The 21,314-nt window shown below is 32.7% G+C and overlaps 1 protein-coding gene across 1 annotated transcript; it reads right to left on the bottom strand.

Moving 5' to 3' along the window:
- Nucleotides 1-1,748: 1,748 nt before the first annotated feature.
- Nucleotides 1,749-20,545, bottom strand: LOC145327574 (uncharacterized). Its single transcript, XM_080171116.1, has 19 exons — nucleotides 20,538-20,545; nucleotides 14,514-14,830; nucleotides 13,692-13,883; nucleotides 13,139-13,206; nucleotides 12,232-12,602; nucleotides 11,614-11,708; nucleotides 10,785-10,850; nucleotides 8,005-10,221; nucleotides 7,383-7,508; nucleotides 6,794-6,827; nucleotides 6,523-6,562; nucleotides 5,611-5,695; nucleotides 5,186-5,316; nucleotides 4,805-4,878; nucleotides 4,277-4,374; nucleotides 3,991-4,077; nucleotides 3,378-3,613; nucleotides 2,862-2,934; nucleotides 1,749-1,885 (listed from the first exon to the last, which is right to left on the bottom strand). Exons 1-19 carry the CDS (start codon nucleotides 20,543-20,545, stop codon nucleotides 1,749-1,751), a joined length of 4,455 nt encoding a protein of 1,484 aa, XP_080027242.1.
- Between the last annotated feature and the right edge of the window lie 769 nt (nucleotides 20,546-21,314).

Raw genomic sequence — 21,314 nt, 5'->3', positions numbered from 1 at the left:
ATAGACTGCTGATTTTTTATGTTTAGTAAAAACAAGGCTGTCGATAATGAAACAAATACATTTGTTTAAATTATTTTTTAAAATGATAAAGGTCAAATAGTTTTAAAGAATTTAAAAAGAAATAAACGAATTAAAAATATTTCAATGATTTAGTAAATGGCAAAAAGCAAAATTAAAAATGGTGACACCCAAAAATTTCTAATTGGCCATTGTTTTGAATTAAATTACCAAAGTATATGAAAACAAGTAATTCAGATTAGGAGGCGTTGGGGGGGAGGGGGCAAAGGAGATGTATGGGAGATCGTTACTTCCAAGGACGTCCAAGGGGGGGGGGGGGTAAAGAGGTGATTACTCCCCCCCCAAAAAAAAATGAAGTTGGGGGTGCCGTAGTCACCCCCAAAATATTTTTCATTTTACCCCCTCCCCTTTTAAAATTTATCCCTACCTTGTATTACTTGATTACTTCGTACGGGCGGGATTGCAGTCCAGGACCTTATCGACTTGATGTACTGTCCAGGTCCTGGTCCAGCAATCCAGGAGAACTAAGGATGACTGTAACGCACCCTTCTCTGTCCAAACACCCAAGGATATTAGGCTAAGTAACATCCATCAGACAACCAACTCTATGTGATGCACGACCTTTGTCTGAGAAGTCCCAACTGTGCATGGTAACGAGTTGCGCCTGTTTTGGGCCAAGGCATTCCCCCTACTCTAACTATTTATGTTGCGCATCTGACATAGCAGCAGTAGGAACCATTTTTAACGTCTTTAGTTATGACGCGGTGTCGGCCCGAGATTCGAACCTATCACCTTCCCGACGACGAGCGGATGCACTACGTGTTGAGCCACGGTCGCGGGTCTACCCCTACCTTGTATGTGCCGTAGGCACCCTCGACCATTTAGGAGGGTTATTTACCTCCAAAATAAAAAATCCCTAACAAAAAAAATTTTGGCGCGCTTCGCGCGCATTTTTACTTCTAAATATTTAATATTTATCATTAATAGGTAGGTACCTTTTTACATTATTAAATTTACCCCCAAAAAATTTTACCCCGGGTGTAAATTTTTGGGGTAAGGGGGAAAAATTTATCCCTGCCAACAGATTTCAGGGGGTGGACATTACCCCTCCCCAAGCAATTTTACCCCAGGGGTAAAAATTTTGGGGGGGCCATTTTACCCCCCCCCCCAAAAAAAAAAATAAATAAAAAGCTTGGACGCCCCTGGTTATATCAGCAAGCACGACGTTTCATTTAATTAGAGTTCTTGATTATCTGGTATAAGATCCAAGTAATAATAAATCCATCTATATATTTTGCTAAAAGAGCGCATAAGTTAAAAAGACAAACTTTTGTATAATAACTTTGAAAACTTTAAAATTGAATTTTCCTATTTGATGTTGATGCTCAGCACTGCATGATGACAGCTTCTCTTTTCTAGGAAGTGGCGTCAGAGATAGAAAGGATTGTAGATTGTACAATGACTTTTTAAAAAAATAACTATCAAACGACCTATTTAGTCGAATATAAATCAACTATTAAAGCAAAATTATAAAGAGGTCACGAGCTATATGTAACTCAAACCCACCCTGTGCCGACTTGTAATTTGGTCTTTGACTATCAGCAAACAGCGTCGGAAATATAAACACAGTCAAGTCGCTACAAAAGAGCATAACGCAATTTGCCAGCAGATGAAAAAGGTACCCATTACTTGGGCCAGGTAGTTGTCTGGGCTATACAATACATCTATACTTATACATTTACTATCTGATTATCATCCTTTATATCCCTGATGTTATTGAGTTGAATTGCATGATTTTGGTTGCATAGAACATGGGGCAGAATAAACCCATGCAGGGAACACAGGCTCATGTACAAAGCTCTTATTGCTGAAACATACAAAAAACGTTTTTTTTTATTCAACTACATCATACCAGCGGCTGCTTTCTTATCATCTAGGGTTTCTATATTCAAAGGCATAAAACCATCCAATAACAAAATTTAAAAAATAGCCTAAAACTATGTGAAGCTTCCCTGATAACTCAACTGTTCCGTAGTTATCCAAATCCAATATACATTCATACATACATACTTAGGTGTTAGATTTAGGTTGCTAACACGGACATCATTTATTGGTCAGTTCGTTCATCCAGTGATGGGGTAAAGGGGATGGAGCCGAGGGTTATATAAGCCAGCTGCAAGTTTCACTTTTACATGATAATCTGGTGTAAGATCCATGTTATAATAAATCCAGTGAAAAAGATAATTCTAAAACCTTGTAAACAATTGACATGAAATTGAACACGATATCAAAATTCAAATTGTTTTCCTGCTTTGTGAAACTAATTTTTAACAATATCACCCAATCTAATTTTCATTCCTCATCAAATCAGGGAGGAAGGGGACATTGTTTATTATAGTAGCTCCCAAAATTTTATAATAATATTCTTTAGCTTAACAACTTTGGGGACTTTTATTGAATTTTGATTCATTAACACTTAATAATCTACAGAAGGGGTAGCTTTGTATATCATAATTGAGGAAGTACATTAATTTATCGACCATTGTCTTTCACTTAAGATCCCTGTCATGAAATACCAAATTTTGGGATAGTTTTTTTTAAATCATCTTAATGGGTCGGTATAGTTGTGAAGCATAGAATAATATTATGAAAGCACAGACAAAATAAGATAAAGAAAGATACATCGACCAAAAACTTGTATAAGCCCATCTAATACGGACATACATACGGAAGGACAGAATTAGGAATTTGATCAGATATTTTAGAAATCTATCTAAAATAGCAGTGGAGCAAATCCTAATTTCTCCATCCCGGTCAGACAAAGTAAGTTAAAAAATACCTACCAATGCAAAGTGAAGGTACGAGGCTGAGATCAATACTCTCTCTTGAAAATATTCCATACAGCTGAATTATCAACTATAAATAATGCAACTATTAGATTGGTCTTTAAATAATATTGGTCCACAAATTTTTATGTATGCGTTCTGTCATTCGTTGACTTAAAAACTTTGGGGATCATTTACAATTATAATCTCGATTGGATTGTACAAACTATCAGTGTCAAATATTTTTCCCCCAATAATTGTAATCTAAATAAAGAGTAATTTTTGGGAGTGTACTGTACATAAGATTATAGTCTATTGCCTCTCCCTGGTCGATTTAAGTAATTTCAACCACTCTATGACTAATATTTTAAAATGACTCCTTACTCCTTGTTTATTGATTGAATTGTAAATATAAATTAAGATTGAACTGTCAAATATTAGTTGAGACTGATATAAACTGTAAAAGATGTGCTACTGACATACTCTACTTTTAGAATCGCTACGCTAATGATTAGGCAAAACCAGAATGCAAACCTGAGCATAAAGCCGCGCAACAACTTCAAGATTAGAGAACTGGTAGGATGTCGTCTTCCATGCAGAATTTTGACACGGAATACTGTAAGCTCTGGTGTGCAGGAGAAACAAAGGATAAAATGGCGCCAAAAGAATATTGAGCAATGGCCGAAGAATTTTGTGGTGTGGTAAACCTGGAAAGGCTCCGGGTGGCAGGAAAAATCCAGGGAATACTAGGAATGCTGTTCTTAAGAAGCCTGAAAATATTAATAATGTAGTTTTAAAAAAGAAATTAATAAAATATGTTGTTATACATACATATCTAATTGAAATGTGATTATTTAAAAATAGGTATTCCTTTCCATAAAAGGGTTAGCAAGTTCGAAAGATCCCACTGATATGGATCTTCTTTATTGTAAGCAACTTAAAAGAACTGGGGAAGGTTTTCACCTTCTAAGGACAAATTAATCCTATATATAGTTAACTAGCTCTACCCAATAACGGAACAATTTTAATCTTTCTTTTAAACCAAAAAAAGTCAAACTACACTCATTATCCCTAATTCTTTAAAGTGATTCTAAAGTCCTCTAATTTCGAAGCCATTATTTTACATAGTACAATGAATAAATATTACCTATAATCGAAGAAGAATCATCAGAAATGTTCAAAAATATGTCCAAGCTCTCAAACAATAAGTTCAGTACAGTGAGAACACATAACACTAAAAATAGAAGGGTATTTCAAAAAAGCAGTTAGGCCAATTTGTACATTTCTCCTTTTATGAAAGTCATATAGATTGAAAAGTGCAAGCTTTATCATTTAGGGGGGTAAAATATAACAATTTTTTAAAGAGAAAACAGAAAATTTTACTACAAAAACAATTTGAATAATAGTATTAAATTTGATAATAAAAAACTCACCTATTGCAAAAGATTGACAGATAAGGCTTTTATTTGAAAAAGATTTGTTTACACTTGTGCATTTTTCTGCAGATTTTCCATTGGTTACACAAATTTTCCTAGATAAATAATGATTTTTACTTTATTAATTGTCTACAATACAAAACCATATCTGACATTTTAGTATGGGAGCTTTATAAAGCGCTAAAAAAATCAGCCATGTGACGTAATAAAAATGAGGGATTATCCCTCTCTTGTTTAGGGGTTTTCTTTCCTACTACTCCTCTCTTTCCATTTTTAGGACGTCACATGGCTGATTTTTTAGACACCTTGTAAAGCTTCTTTAGTATGGCTTAAAACAGGTTCTTATCCGGCAGATATTAATCGGTTTCGGAGCCATACTGGAATAAAAAAAACTGACACTTTAAGAAATCTATCAATCTTATACTAATTAATCCTTATAAACTGTTCAGTGTCTATTTTTTTATATTTTTCTTAATATTCATCTATTTTAGTCTGAATATTTTATAATTTCTGAAAAAAATATACTTTTTATGTTTTCCATTGATATTGAGATCATCATCCTCTAAGTGCTCCATGACAGCCAGCGGAGGAAGTTTAGGCTGAAAACAAATATTTCATTGAATTTATTGTTTGTTACATGTTATTTTATAATAAATAGCTTAGATTCGCCAAAAGGAGGAATTAATTATAGTCGATATATACATTAGAAATTATAGAAATTTGCTAGGGTTAGGGAATCCTTAATATTAAAATGTTGATAGTAGGATTCCTCAATTACTTTAATAAATCTCCCCCCCCCCCTTCTCTCAATAAAACTCTTAGATCTGATATAAATCCATGATAATCTAGCAAAAAAAATCAACACACTTTCAGACTCCGTAAAGAATATTGCTAAAGATTCATTACCTGGCTGACAGCCCTTCTGGCGGACAGTTCTAGTTTTGAAAAAGATCTTCTGATGTTTGCCATTGACTTCCATCTTTCTGGTTTAATATTATTTCTATTGGCTGATGTGGATTTTCTTGTGGGCCTTGTGCCTATAAAAACAAATTTGCCGAATGTGTACATTGCATTCCCCTAGGGGAATATCTACATTTTCTTCAAAAATAATTTAAAATTCAGAAAGCATAAATAGCCAAACATACAGAATTACTAAGGTGGGTAAACTTAATAAAATTGTAAAACCAGTGGGTCAAATCCTGTAAAGTGTTATAGGCTAACCTAGGCGTTAGAATTTTCAAATTCTTACATATTACTTTATTTAAGGCTAAAGAAACCCAAACTCATAAAAAGCTCGGCGTCGTTGAAGCAAAATTATTGAAAAGACTTACCTCCAATATTAGCTGTTGTAGAGACTGGTCTTGGGAGTTGAGACATGGAGAGAAATTTTCCTGCCGCCCCCCTCCAATCTTCTTCCTAAATAATGGATAGTTATTTCATTGTTTGGGTAAACCCAGGGATTGCCCCTTGTTTAGATTATAATTAGTGGTTGAAACGTTTGGACACTAAACTTTATGAACCAACCAATCAAAATTCAATAAAAGTCCCCATAGTTGTTAAGCCAAGGAATAATAAAACGTTATGTAAAACTTTAAGGACTATTGTAATAAACAACCCAATATCGCCTCCCTCCCTGGGTAACTAAAGTATGCATTATATCTTTTAAATCTTAATGTGGTAGCGGCCGCAGTTTATCAGCCGCTGCCCGAGTTCGGGTATTACGGCGGTGTGAACAGACGTGGACAAGTGTAGTTATAGAGAAGCTGTGCTTCTCTATACATCACCAAATAACAAATAGAATATAATTTAAGATGTTGATTTATTCAAAGCTCACAAAGTACTAACTATAATACAACAAAATGGTCAATGCATAGATTGGAATAATTAATACTAAAAAATCAGAGATTAAAGATATATATACAACAATCATAATTGGCAATATTTATCCCCCATTCCTGAAAGGGGTGGGCAGAAGCAAGATAAATCAGATTAAACACAATAGGGTTGTCAAACTATAAATACTTTAATACAGGGGGGGGGTTCAAATGGCCCCACCTCCTTCTTAGGGGAGATCACTTGGACCGCCCGTAAGTTGGAAGCGAAGTTCCTATACAATTAGGGGCTTCTGGGTGGCGAATACCACATTAATTCAAATTGAAAGTTCTTAAATGTCATTGACAAGTAAAAAACGACAAGATAATTACTTGAAAATGACTGGAAAGAGGAATTAATATATAACTTACTTTGTTATCTGAAAAATCTTCTACTGCATCAGTGCTATACCTAAAAAACATTTTTGATAAAATTTCAATTGAATAATTATACAGCTTTTCTGGAAATAAAACAGTCTAAAACCATCCTAAAACTTAAATTAAAAATACATTACCTAAAACTCAGTTCAGATCAGCGGTTAACAGGATCTTAACGGACAAACTTATTATCTTTCTACTTTAATAAAGTAAATATCAGCTAAATAATTATCTATCCAAAAGCTCCTAAGAAAAATGAAAGTACCTGGCTTCGATATCTCCAGATTTACACAAATTCACTAAATAAAAAAATAATGATCACTTTTAAAAAATCAAAATAGTAACAATACTTTACATCTACATATCTAAGTTTATTCCAATATTAAAGTAAAAGAATAGAGGGGCCATGAGCTATATGTAACTCTGCCCACATGTCAGGGACCCTGTCCCGATTTATTACCCGTGATATAATAAAGCAATTTACTAGCAGACGAAAAAGGTCTCAACCACTTGAGTCAAATAGTTTTTGGATTGTACATCTATACTCTTAATTATTTGTATTATTCTCAGGGAAAATTGAATGTGATTTTGACAAACAATTCTAAAGAAAAATTTCCCAACAACTCCCTTCCCCTTTTCCTTCCCTTCTTACCCACTCCTCTTCAATTACATAAAAAAAAACAAAATATACTTCCACCTTACTTTAAAAGGTTTCGTGTTTTTTTTTGTAGAATTGATTGTTAGAAAAGCTACCACTGATTATTTCAAGAGAAACATACATAAAAATATGAAACCAATTATAATCTAAAAGTTCTCTTATCAATTCTAATTTTTTTCAGAGAAGTATGTATTACCTAGTTCTTCAAATGGCGAGTTTTGAAGGTTTTGTGAGAAGGATTTTGGTGTTTCATTTTCTTGTATTTTCCTCAGATAAACATCACTGAAGTCACTTATGTCTGTGTTGGATATCTCATCCTCTCCTATATAAATATTTAATGTTTTTAGTACCATAAAACCAGTTAGAAATTCAAATTCCTTATAATAAAGTATCAGGATGTACATAAATTTTTTTTAAAAGTCCCCCCACCCAATTTAAATTTTTTTTATAAACTCTAATATAAAAAATTGAGTTATAGAATTCAACTCCCCCCTTTCTCAAGTGTCCCTAAAGGCCTCTAGGGGCATAGCCGCTAGTATAGATTAAACTAAAATTACCATTAGAACAGAATAAAATATTTTTTTTCCATTCAAATATTGTAGTCTAATTAGACAAGCGTGTCCAAATGTCTTTGAATAATAACAGACAGTTTTTCAAAAAGGTACCCTCCCCAAATATAGTTTTGAATATTTCCTGGACCTATGAGAAGTATTGTAAAGGAGAACCATATTGGTACATGGGTTAGTTAGATCCATCAATGCACTCACACACATAAAGACATCCTGTTATATTTATAAGAGGATTTTAAAAAATTTCACCTGCGCTGCCATACTCCAAGCTGGCATCGCCAGTATCCTTACTGGCCTTCCTCTGATTTCTCCTTGCTATCAAAACTCTGAACAATGTACTCAAATAATTTGGCTTTCTCATTCTTTCCTCTTTTATTGGTGTATCCAAGTCTCCTTTGTAAGCCAGAAATTTTTGGAATTCAGTCAAATCTTTTTCCTCAATTTCTTCATAATCATGAGTATTTCCACCCAACGTTTCATAGTGATTGTTGCTATGTGTGATGCCTGACAAAGCATAGGAAGCAGGTAAGATTTTGGAGTCAAATAAGCTGTTACATTCTGATATTTCATGGCTTAAGTCACTCAGGTTACCAATAATAGAACCATCAAATTGTTCATCATTATATTTTATTCCATTTTCCCTTCTAGATCCATTTATTTCAGAATATATAAGATTTTCAATGGTACTACAATCTTCATCATCTATCAGAGTTGAGTTATGATTTGGAGAGAAGTGTTCAATTTCATCAAGGTTTGTTTCTATGACAGAATAATCATTTTCTTCTTTTACTAATGTGTTGCTTATTCCAGCTAAAATTTCATCTTTTGCTGGTTTACTTGTAGCTTCAATGTTACCCGTATCTGCTTGATAAACTTGAGCATTTGTAGTTTTTCTGATATTTGTCCGGCTAGGTTTAGCAGGAGGTGATCTGTCCTTAACCTCTTCCTGGATCATATTTTTTGCAACAGTAATTTTATCCTCAATTATTTCTTTGTGCATATGAACTTTATTTTCAATTGCTTTACTTACAGTTTCAATATTTATTGGATTGTCATCAACAAAAGACTCTTTCTGGATATCATAAGAATCATTTTCTTCACTTGAAGTGTCTTCCCTTTCATCATCAGATGAATCATTGTCATCAGATGTGTCAGAATCTCTTTTATCTGAACTACTGCTAGAACTTGTGGAGCCAGTTTCACTTACATCATCATTCTCAATCATTTGAATCCTATCATCAAAACTAACACTTTTGTTTCTTAATGCTGAAAACTTTGTCTTTTGTTTTTCTGTGTCTTCTTTATCTTCATTATTTTTTACAGTGTCATGGTCGTCATTTGAATATGTTTTAGTTAATTCATTTTTATTTTTAAAAGAAAGCTTTGTAGAATCTTGAGAGGAACCAACTTGATTAGTATTCAACCCAAGTATGGTGGAATTTTTGGTAGATTTTGTGGAGTCATTGTGGCCTATTGAAGTGTCTATTACAGACTCACTTTCAATACATTCACTGGGTGTGTTCAAACTTTTATTGTGAGAAGTATCTTTATCTGTCAACAAAGATGATTCAACAGTTTCTAAATCAGGAGTTTTAATTTTGGTATTGTCATCATTGGCTAACTCTTTTTTGTTTATTGGATCGGGAATAGTGGATATAGCATCCTTTTTTAGTTCATTATCAATATCATTCATTGTTCTAGTGTTATTTTCGTTTCCTAGTTCTGTTTTGCCGTCTTTTGAATTGATTTCTTTTACGTCTAATGAACCTTTATTAACAATATTTTGTTGTAAAAGTTCTTGTTCCAAAATGCTTAAGTCTTGTATTGCCTTTGATATATCTTTTTGATTATCCAACACAACCCTATTCTCAGTGTTTTCAATTTGTATTGAATCAGATATTTTTCCTTGGTCATTAATCAATTTTGCTTCATTTATAGAAGATGCTTCTGGTTCTATATTGAATTTGCTATCTAAATTGGCATCTAAAGATAATTCTTTACTGTCTGCTTCTTGTTCATTAAATGCAGTTTCTCTAACTATAGATTCTTCTGTAATACTATTTGATTTACTATCTAAATCATTTTCATTTTCTTCTTTGATCAAACCTTCAGATTTATTAGTGACAAAATTGGAGGTATTAACATTTTTTTCCAAGTCAGTTTTATCAAGTTCACTTTCTTCAATATTTAATGTTTTGGAATCTAGGTCATACAATTTACTTTGATGATCTGATGTTTTATAACCATCAATATTATACTCTTCTAAGTTATTTTCCTCGTCAATTGCACTTTCAATAGAGGCTTTTTTCTCAATGTTTTCTGCCTTATCAACTATTTCATGTGGTTCATCCAAATTAGCATCATTATCAATTTTATCATTACTACTGTCAGATGATTCCTTTTCAACATCTGTTTCACTGCTTGAACTTGAATCTGATCTTTCTTTTTTGTTTTCTCTTCTGTCCTCTGAAAAAAAGTAAATTTCTAAAGGTTATATTTTTATAAGAAATTTGTCCTGTTGATAATCTATAATAACACACAGACACGCTCCATAATGATAAACATAATTACACTATATGTAGATTAAACCGTTGGTAGAAAAGTTTAGGCACTGCTAGTTTTCACCAACCAAAAGAAATTTGATAAAGTTACCCCAAAGTTTTAAACCTACGATTGAGATATATTTTAAATATACATTCCAATATCCCATTCCACCCTGAATTTATCTCTTTAAAATGAACATAATGAAGTTGAGGAAACAAAATAATTTTTCCAGTATGGTTTCAAAACCGATTAATATCCGCAGGATTAGAACCGGTTCTCATCCATACAGAAAATCATGTAAAGCATCGAATTACAGACAATTTTCTACGAATATTATAATAAAAATCATAAAATAAATACTAGTTTTGTTAGTTCGGACCTTCGTCCCGTCACAAAACTGGTTTCAGTCTCAATAATTATTCATTTTAATATCCGCGGAAAGCTGTCTCTAATACAATGCGATAAATAACTATTAATGTTTATACCTGGTTCTATTTCTTTTTCATGTTCAGTTTCGGTAAGCTCTTCATCAGTCTCTTGTAATTTACTGTCAAGTCATTCAATCAGAATATACACAGAATCCCTCATATTATACAAATAAATATAATATTAATTGGATTTCACACCACATTTCCCCCTTCAAACCCCTCCACCTCCCCCCTCCATCCTTATGAATAGACGAACTGGCCAATAAAAGAGTCCCATGATAGCAGGCTAAATTGACGACAATTTTCTCCCCGTCATAATATTCACGCTTATTTTATATTTATAAAACAAAGTAGAACGATGTCTGTCTGTCTGTTTGTTGGTCTGTTTGTACAGAAGGATCTCGCTAACCGCTAAACCGATCGAGTTCTCCATAACAGGGTAGCTTCTCATAGGTCCCGGGAAGGTTTATAACTATTTTGGGGGAGGGTACAACCACCCTCCCAAGAGAAATCACAAAAAAAACCGAATTTTTAAAAATATTATTGGAGACTTCATCGCAACATAGAAATAATCTGACAAAATCTGTTAACATGTATATTGTATAATATTGTTTGACAGACAGACAGACGGACGGACGAACGGACGGACATCATTCTACTTTGTATTATAGATAACCAATAAAGAATAAATAAGGCATCACCCCTCTCAAGATTCCATTTTTTGTCAATTTTACAACAAAAAAAGGAGGGTGGGATAAAGGTTGCTATTGCAAAAATCTCAAAGTACTCTGTCAGGTTATAGTTGACGCATATGCTATAACTATAAAATCTGCTCAAGTTAAAAACAGTACAGGAGGCATCTGTGTATTTCTGATGTGATTCCTGTGAAGATATTTAGGATTGAGTACAACAGTGCTTGCTGTATCTGTTGAGGTTGTTGTTGACCCAGAATCTGTTCTTTTCAGTGTTAACTTTTCAAATCTTGAAAGCCAAGGATTATTTTGTTATATTTTGTGTAGATTCAACAAAATTCTTGACTAGTAAGTAATAATTGCCCTGGACCGCGATTATTATCCGCGAAAAAAACTTTCTAGAATACAATGTGATAGATAACTATCTCAGTACGGATCAGAATCTTATTAACTTCTGTTGGGTTAGAACCGGCCCTGAGCTCTACTGAAAAATAATGTATCGTATCGTATTACAATGAATTTTCCACGAAGATTTTAATAAAAATAACTAGTAATTCGGCCCCTAAGTGCCAACAAAACTGAAATTAATCAGATAATCATACACTTCACCAAACGCGGAAAACTGCGATAATGGATATATATTGACAGTGAAAGTTTTTCGTCAATTAAGGTTGCCATTATGTACCTCGTGCACTTTATCAGAGTACATGATGCAACATCCAAGTAATTAAATATCGATTGATGCGATAAAAAAAACTTTGTAATCATATAAACAAAATAATACCAAAAAAATTTAATGGAATAATCCTTGCCTAGAATAACCACCGGATAAATCATCAATATCATCACTGAAAGGATCCTCTTCTAAATTCACGGAATCAATGCTATCTTGTGACGCAATGGTATCTTGTGAAGCAATGCTATCTCTGACAGGATGTGAACCACTACTGCCAAAAATACGCGGAGTATCCATCTTCACGCCATCCAAATACTCTCCAACTTTAAATTGATTAAGCGCCCCCTCATTGGCATGCGGTGTATATTTAAGTTTGTTTGCCTGCAGCAGGTCCCCCGTTCCATAGTCTTGCATGGTGCTCTCTTTAGCGGTGTCTATGTGGGCTATTTTCAAATTAATGTCTTCTACATTATCATCCATTTTCTTGTTTGGATTGTTGGCCGTCTCCTTCACAGTAGATTTAAAATGGAAGTTTGAATGCAAGTTTTCTTAGTCAAAAAATTATTATCATTGTCCTTCGAACTGATTAGAGGAACATAGGACATAGGAACTCCTTCTCTCCGATTTTAACGTTATCCCATAAAGATAAATGATTATATTCTTACTTCAAAATACTGAGTGTAGTAATAAGGTTAACTTAGGTATAAATTTATTTTTGACTTTTGTGTCCAATTTCGCTTGAAACTTATATTTAGAAAAAAATTATTTTACTTTTCTTAAATACAGTTTTTATTTTTTTTAAGGCACAAAGTAAATTATTTTGTTTTATAAAGTTAAAAAGATTATATTTTTAATCAATTGAAAGATAAAAAGCATTAAGACTCATTACTTGGTAACTCCTCAATATCTCAGTAACTTAGGGAGAAGAAATGGCTCTGGATACATTGATGGGAAGTGTCTTTAGATTGAAAGAACTAAGAGTATAAATCATTTTTTTCTAGAAATGAACATTATTTAAAATTCCAATATAAAATTAACTGTGCCTTATTGTGGTGTATACTTGTGATAGATTGGTCGAGAACTTCCATGTTTGGCTCAGTTTCTCCATAGTCTTTCAATTCAGGGATAAAAAGACAGGTAAAAATAGTTAAAACTATTTCTATTCTTTAAATTAATAATTAGCCGATGCACCCCTAGAGGCATTTAGAAAGTTAGGGGGGAGGGAGAGGAAGTCGACCCTTCACTTTCAATTTTAGTTTCTGTGGGCGATTTAAAACGGTAAAGTTTCCCTCGCCCAAAATAAAACCTTCCATGGACTTCTATAGGGTTTTTTGAGGTTTACTTACAAACAAAATATATTGAGCTAACTTTTTGCATTACTCTATTATTAATGCATAAATAGATCATGGTCTAAAAGCTAAAAATTCACTTGTTATTTAAACATTACATTACTAAATATCTAAAAAATGGAACTTTCCTAAACTGGAACTGCATTAAATACTTTAATAAAAATTAGTTTTGTTGTTCTGGACATAATTATACTTGTTACTTTTTAAGAAACGGTTTCAGTCTATCCAGCTTTCTCTTTATGCCTGCCTGGTGTATTTAATTTATTCAAAGCGTGCTCATGATCAGGGAAAAATTCAGGGGGAGGTGGGCAAAGCGCGGTGGCAGTGTCAGAGGGAGGTGGGCAAAGCGTGGTGGCAGTGTCAGAGGGAGGTGGGTAATGTATAGAAGGAGTGTCAACCATTGCACTGTGCTCATCTTCAACAATTAGGAAGTTGCAGCCTTAAATAATCAAATAAAATATTCGTACCCAAAAAACAGTAACTGCTATACTGATTGTGTGTTTTAGCTTTTCTGAGAAGCTTCTTTTAATAGAGTTTATTTCTTTGTAATATAACATCAAAATTACTCCAGCAACAATAAATTTCTAGAAAAGTTTATTTGACTCCTATTCTACAGGACACACTTCAAGAAGCTATTTAGGCAAACCACTATTTAGAATGAAAATCTAAACTGCATTATATCACTTTTTGTATAATAGATCCTTATAAATACATATATAAAGTATTTTTTTAAATTTAATACTTATACATTGAATAATAAATCTAATTTAACTGCACAAATAATTTTTATTTTGTACCAAAATGTTTCACTTTAATATCTTTAGTTATTAGGGGTATAATTTAAAGCTGCACTTCCCTATCTGATCTTGATGTTTAAATGAAGCTGTATTCAATGATGAATTTTTAGGTGCTTCAATGTTTGTTTGTGTGGTTATCTCAGCTTCATTTTGTGTGTCTTCAGTGTCTGTGTGTGCTGTACTATGTGTATTTTCAGTGTTTGCTTGTGTGTCTGTGTGAATTTTAATTTGTGTGTGTGTTTCAATTTGTATAGACTCATCTTTATTGGTGCCTTGTCTGTGTGTTTGATTTTGAGTTTGTGTGTCTGTGTATGAAATATTCTGTGTGTCTGTGTATGGAGAATTCAGCGTGTCTGTGTATGGAATATTCTGTGTGTCTGTGTATGGAATATTCTGTGTGTCTGTGTATGGAGAATTCAGCGTGTCTGTGTATGGAATATTCTGTGTATCTGTGTATGGAGAATTCAGCGTGTCTGCGTATGGAATATTCTGTGTGTCTGTGTATGGAGAATTCTGTGTTTCTGTGTGTGTGAAACTTTCAGTGTGTGTGTCAGCAATCTCTATTTCATTTTCATCCTCCTCGAGTATCCTAGTTTCAGTAAACTCTTTTTATTTTACTTTTTTTGGACAAAATTTTGAGAAAAATTTAGTTAAATTGATAAATTTATGCTAATCTAAGATTTGCAGAAGGAATAGGACAATATTAGATAAAATTATCTATAAAAGGCCAGGTTTTACATTTGAGAAATTGGAAAGAGGGGGGAGATTAATATATCATCATTGTGGAAAAAGACAAAAAAAAATTTCGGTAGCAAAGCTACTTTATAACTTGTTTGTCAATTATGAAAAGAATTTCCTATGAAGAGTGGGTGTAGTGTCAAGTTGATCATCAGTGGAGCAATCAGTAGACTGTGTCTCATCCAGCATATTATCATCATCAAAACTATCATTACTGTAGAAATCTCTATCAGCTCCTAGCGAATCTTTATATGTATATTGTATAAGTATTGTTAAATGCGAATATTTTCCATAATTAGTCCTTAACAGAAAGTCTGTGTGTCCATTTAAAACATGCTGATTTTTAACATATTGACAATTTATAAAATCCAATTCCTTTCATTTTTGGAATGATGATTCCTTAAAAAACAAGGTAAAATATTATAACTGTATAGTTTTAAAATGTTTTAACCAATTTATTATTAAACTAGAGGCTACTCCACTTGCATCAAGAAGCTCCGTATTCGAAGGGACAGAGAGTGGCTTTAAAAATAGCTTGAAACCCTCCTAATACTCAACTCTGAAAATAAGCTAACCTAAATCAATTTAAATCTTTGCTAACTAAAATAGAGACATCACTCATTTCAGTCTTAAGCCTCAAAGAAAACTTACTACTTTATATGATACTAGCGGCTACGCCCCCTAGAGGCCTCTAGGGGCACTTGAAGAGGGGAGAGTCGAATTTGATAACCCAATTTATTATCAAGAGATTTGAAAAGAAAAAGTAAAAAAAAAATTTTTGGGGGGGGAAGGAAATTTTTTTTTTGTAGGGGGTGGTTGCCCCCGGGCCTCCCCCCCTGTATCTTTATTTTTAGTTAAAAAAATTTACAAAAATAATTTTTTTTGGGGGGGGAGTGATTTCTTTCTAGGGGCGATTTCTCTTGGGAGGGTGGTGGTAACCTTCCCCAAAACAGTTATAAACCTTCCCGGGACCTATGAGAAGCTACCCTGTTAAGGAGAACCCGATCGGTTCAGCGGTTAGCGAGATCCTTCGGTGCAAACACACAGATGCACAAACACACAGATGCACAAACACACAGACAAACAAACATCCTGTTACTTTAGTATAAGGATGATAAACAATATACAAATAATGCCTAAGCTAAGAATCTTGAGATTATAATTTTCCTCTACATAAGTGACGGATAATGATATATCTGGTTTGCATGGCTTTACCACTTCTGCCTTTTTAGTATTGGCTTCATGGGACACTTCTGTATATATTTTGTAAACTTTATGTAACCAATTTGGGACTAACGTAATAAACAGCAAATGTCCTCTCTATCCATCTGAATGATATGCAATATCAAGAGTTTATATCGACGATATGGCGTTATTGAAAAGTGGCCGTGGTTGACATAATTTTGATATAATTTTCTTTGAAATATTTACATCGAAATTATGGGATTTAAACTGCACGCTTTTGTTGACACTATTATTCAGGGTTTGCAGAGCAATTTTTTTTTTATTTCTTTATATTCAATTAGTTTTACTATATTGTCTGTAGGTATGTTTATAGGTGTCCTGTTAAACGTATGCGTTGAAGCTAGTAAAAGTGGCTGACTCAGATTATGACGTCAAAAAAATTAACCAATGAGAGGCCACTATAAATTTTACCATTGGTCAATTACAGTGTATACTGGCCTCTCATTGGTTATATTTTTTGACGTCATAATCTGAGTCAGCCACTTTTACTAGCTTCTATGCTTTGCTGCTGTTTCAAAATAGACTTTTAATAGAATAAAGCCATGTAGATTATTATATAACCAATTTACAATTTTCACATTTCATCCCTATAAATTGCCAGAACTCTATGTAATAGGACCTTTCTTCATCCAAAGGTCTTAGTATCGTTTGTTTTCAAAAAAAAGATTTTTCAAGCAAGGTTTTAGTAGAGGTTTTTAAACATTAAATTTTTAAGTTGAGAAATCAATATAGAATGGACGTACGGACATATCCTAATTATAGAAGATTAGCTGCACTATTATTTATTATAAAATGTTTACAAAAATTCCTTTTGAATCTGTGTCTACGCTTCCAACAGAAATACAAGCAACATTCTCCTCCACTGGCTGGGATATCCATATAGAACTTATATGGTCCTGTTTTCATATTCCAATTTATTTATAATTATTTCAGTTTGAACCATTTTTAACATCAAGCAATCAAGACAAAAATAAATGTTTAAGTATAGATGTGTATATATATGTATACTATATAGATAACTAATTGGCCCAAGTGTGCGGGACCTTTTTTGTCTGCAAGTAAATTATTTTCTGCTGTTATTTAGCGACTTGGCTGTGTTATATTTCCGTCGCTATTTACTGATATTCAAAGACCAAATGGAAAAAAACAGGGTCCCCACCCCGTTAATAGAGTTACATATAACTCGTGTCTCCTCTATTCGTTTACTTTAAAGGGACAAATTCCTTTTCTAGAAGTGACCGATTAATGACTTATTATTTTTATTGTTAACTTTATTGCATTTAATTAAATTTTATTTGATAGACATATTAATGAAATGATATAAGCCCCCAGCAGAGAATATGCTTTGTATTTGATTTAGCTACATGACTTTTCATCTATTTTTATTTTTAAATAAATGGAATTATTGATACTTGTTTTTACTCCAGATTTTCATGTGCTCTAATAAAGTGAAACTTGTAACTGTCTAAAATAACAATCCCCCCAACCACCCCTTTACTCCATCCCTCCCCCTCCTACTGGATGAAAGAGCTGACCTATAAATGATGTCCACGTAAGCAGCAATTTTAAAATGCTATCTTAGAAGACTTAAAAAGAATGGCAAACATAAAATGAAGTATTTTACTTTAAGAATAAAATTGTCATAAATAAAGTTTTGTATCATACTAAATCAACTCAGTATTTATCTTCTAATTCAATGTTGAGTTAAAGGGAAAGATAATTGGTTTTTTTTTGCGTAGCTTAAAACCTATGGGTTGATGGTTATATAACATTATAGTGAGAGAAGATAGAATTTCTTGGCCTAAAACTGTTTTCTGTTGGGCGTTATTTGATTAAATTCCCAAACATTGCGCTAAATGCAAACTCGAATTAGCTGTTTAAATCTTCGGACTACATGACAAATCTGATAAATCAACACTTTAAATGCAAGAATTTTGTCTTGAAGGCCTTACAGTATATAATGAATATGGCCTGTTTATGTGCCTTGGCAGTCTCCCTATAGTCTTCCTATTTATGTCACCCACCCAATAAATCAATTTTCATATCTTTATATACGACAATGTATTAGCCCGAACTCGAACTCACCACCTACCCGACAACAAGCAAAAACAAAATCTTACATCCCTTGATCCCACAAACACTCCACACCTATTTGGCAAAAGTCCAGGTCATAAGTTACAACCAGGGACAAGGGATTGTGCAACTGAATATAAATTTCCACAATTTAAGAACATTGAATAGAGGGATTAGTAAAAGACAAAAAAGCCTAAAACCATCCTGAGAATTAATCAAAGAATGAAATTGCCTAAAACCACCCAAGAGCCTTTGAGAAGCTTCCCTAAAATTGAGAACTTAATCGGCTCAATTATTATCGAAATCTAAAGCTACAGACAGAAAAAAAAACTTTAATACAAGTTAAGATAATAGGATATATATCATCATATATTTTTACTAAGAAAATATTGGTGTAAAATAGTTATCTAGTCATGAATTATCCCTAGACCCTGTAGGTCACAAGTTAAAACAAACTCATGCATAAATTAGGCCTAAGTAAGTTCACATGATTTATTTGGTGCTTAACAAATTAACACAAATGAAATAGTTATATCATCTTTTTCTAGAATTTAAAAGAAAACATTATACATTAAATATAAATTAAACTTGAATTACAAGAAAAATCATAGAATTATTCTTTATCAATTCTTAAAATAGGCAAATTACGTAAACATAGATTTGGTCAGTTAAATATACTTAGTATATTTATCTAATAATATTCATAAAGGAAACATTAGAGTTCAGAATTTAAAAAATTTACTTGATATTTATAAATAATAAAATAAAATTATTTTGGAAACTATTTTTGCCGCTATGGGCTTTGCGCCTGAGTAAGTTTGTCTTTCATTTCTTCGGAAGGTAGTTTCAAAAGCTATTTGGAAGGTAGTAAAATTAGGTTGACCTACATGCAATGGAAAATAGAATTTAACATACCAAGTAACAATAAATCTTTATGGAAATTGTTAGAAAAATCTTACCACACAATTAGACACACTTCCATATACTTTAGTACTTGAATATGATTACTTGGATGTTGCACCAGATTTTCATGTCTTCTGATAAAGTGACGCTCACAGATGGCTATTATACCGATACCCCCCCCCCCATTTATCCCCTTTATCCTATTCCCTCCTCTCCAACAATATGAACGAACTGACCAATAAATGAGGTCAAATTAACATAAATTGACGAATAATTTTCCCCTGTCAATATATCCACGTATATCCTATATCCATTATTATGAAGTTAAGATCTTATTACACGAATGTCATTCACACATCAAATTACAAAGCTTATCAAATCAAACCAATTATTAGGCCAATTGTAATGAAATTGTCTTTATAGGATGATTTTCAAGTTTTGTACATATTACGTAGTGAACTATAATGGATATACTATTACTTGGATCTTACACCAGATTTTCATGTTCTTTCAGCTGGATAAAATACGATACATTTCAGCCACCCCCTTTATTCCATCCCCTCCCTCCTACTGGATGACCAATAAATGAGGTCCATATTAGGAAGCTAGATAGACGACTAATTTTCCACTGTCAATACATATATCCACATTCCATTTTGATGGTACACCTTATTTGCAGTATAAATGTACAAGTAATATTTTACGGCTAATTAAACTAAGCAGTCAAGACTCAATTTCAATCCACCTAGAATGGGTGTCAAGTTTTTTCTCAAAACAAAAAGTAATTGCTAACAATATAAGTTATGAGAGACTAATGTTCTTTGGGGCTACAATCTTTCAGAAGCTACTAGTATCACCTTGGCTGCTAAATGCTAAGGGTGAATCCTCTAGTGAAGTAAAACTAGAGACAATTGATTTAGTAAATAAATTAAATGAACTTAATATTTTATTGTTTCATTGTAATTTTCATATTTCTTGGTCAAATTTTTGAAAAATGTCGGCATCCGTGTTAGGCGACAAGAAAACTATTTTCTCCCCGTAGTTGCAAATTACAATTCTGGACGTCAAATTCAAACCTATCCCAGTATTTCTGTCACGATGCTCTCAGGAATACAGGAATAGGAAATAATAAATTTTAAATATAATTGGTTAAAATAAAAACGTATTTCGCTTTCAAATTCCATTGTTTTGCTGTATCTTAGTATTAAATGATTATCCAAAAAAAGATTTTTGGCACATTTTAATAGGAAAAAAAAGTTTTTTGCATATATTAAAAATAAGCATTAATGAATTTGGTATTCCAGAGAAACTTTAAAACACATCTCAGACCCAATTACCTGTCCATTACTTTCTGGTTCTAATATGTGTTTGTGTGTATATATATATTAGCACACCCAAAATGTCTATATTTTTGGCATACAAAAGGCCTAATTTCTAAAATAAATCTTTACAAAAGGCCATAAAAATATGTATTGTTCAATAACAAAATTAGATATATGTAAATAAAATTGTTATTTGAAGCAAGAGTTTTAAAAACAAAATAAACTGACAAGGATGTTTGTCTCGATATTTAGCGCAATATTTTTTAAAAGGACTGTAGAAACAGATTAAATCGCAGGCAATATTAACTATGTGACTTTCAACATTGATAACATTTTATCCATTATAAATACTTTTTGATATGAAAAGATATTATGTAAAAATATCAAATGTTCCAAAGCCCAAGAACATATTTGCTACATATGGCGAGGCCAAAACTTTTTGGTCAATAATTAATTTCCAATAATATCTTGACAAAGTTTGAGGGAGAGATATGCCAATAGCGATAAAATTTATAAACAACCCTTTCTTCTCCAATTTTGAAACATCTACCATATACATAATTTTTAACTTGAGGAAATATGAGGAAGGGTAATTTGTTATCATTGCCCTATCCCTGTATCCTTGATAAATTTGTTATCATTGCCCTATCCCTGTATCCTTGATAAATTTGTTATCATTGCCCTATTCCTGTATCCTTGATAAATTTGTTATCATTGCCCTATCCCTGTATCCTTGATAAATTTGTTATCATTGCCCTATCCCTGTATCCTTGATAAATTTGTTATCATTGC

This window comes from Acartia tonsa, chromosome 1 (assembly GCF_053477335.1).
Source record: "Acartia tonsa isolate MP-2025a chromosome 1, ASM5347733v1, whole genome shotgun sequence".
In the NCBI taxonomy this organism is placed as follows: Eukaryota; Metazoa; Arthropoda; class Copepoda; order Calanoida; family Acartiidae; genus Acartia; species Acartia tonsa.
This window is presented reverse-complemented; position numbering and strand designations above follow the sequence as displayed.

What these genes read in the sequence shown, in the direction of transcription:
- LOC145327574 (XM_080171116.1), bottom strand. An exon ending in TTATCCGGTGGTTATTCTAG is followed by an intron (nt 11,709 to 12,231) that starts GCAAGGATTATT and finishes TTGGCTTTCAAG; the next exon opens with ATTTGAAAAGTTAACACTGA. An exon ending in TGATTCTTCTTCGATTATAG is followed by an intron (nt 3,614 to 3,990) that starts GTAATATTTATT and finishes TAATATTTTCAG; the next exon opens with GCTTCTTAAGAACAGCATTC.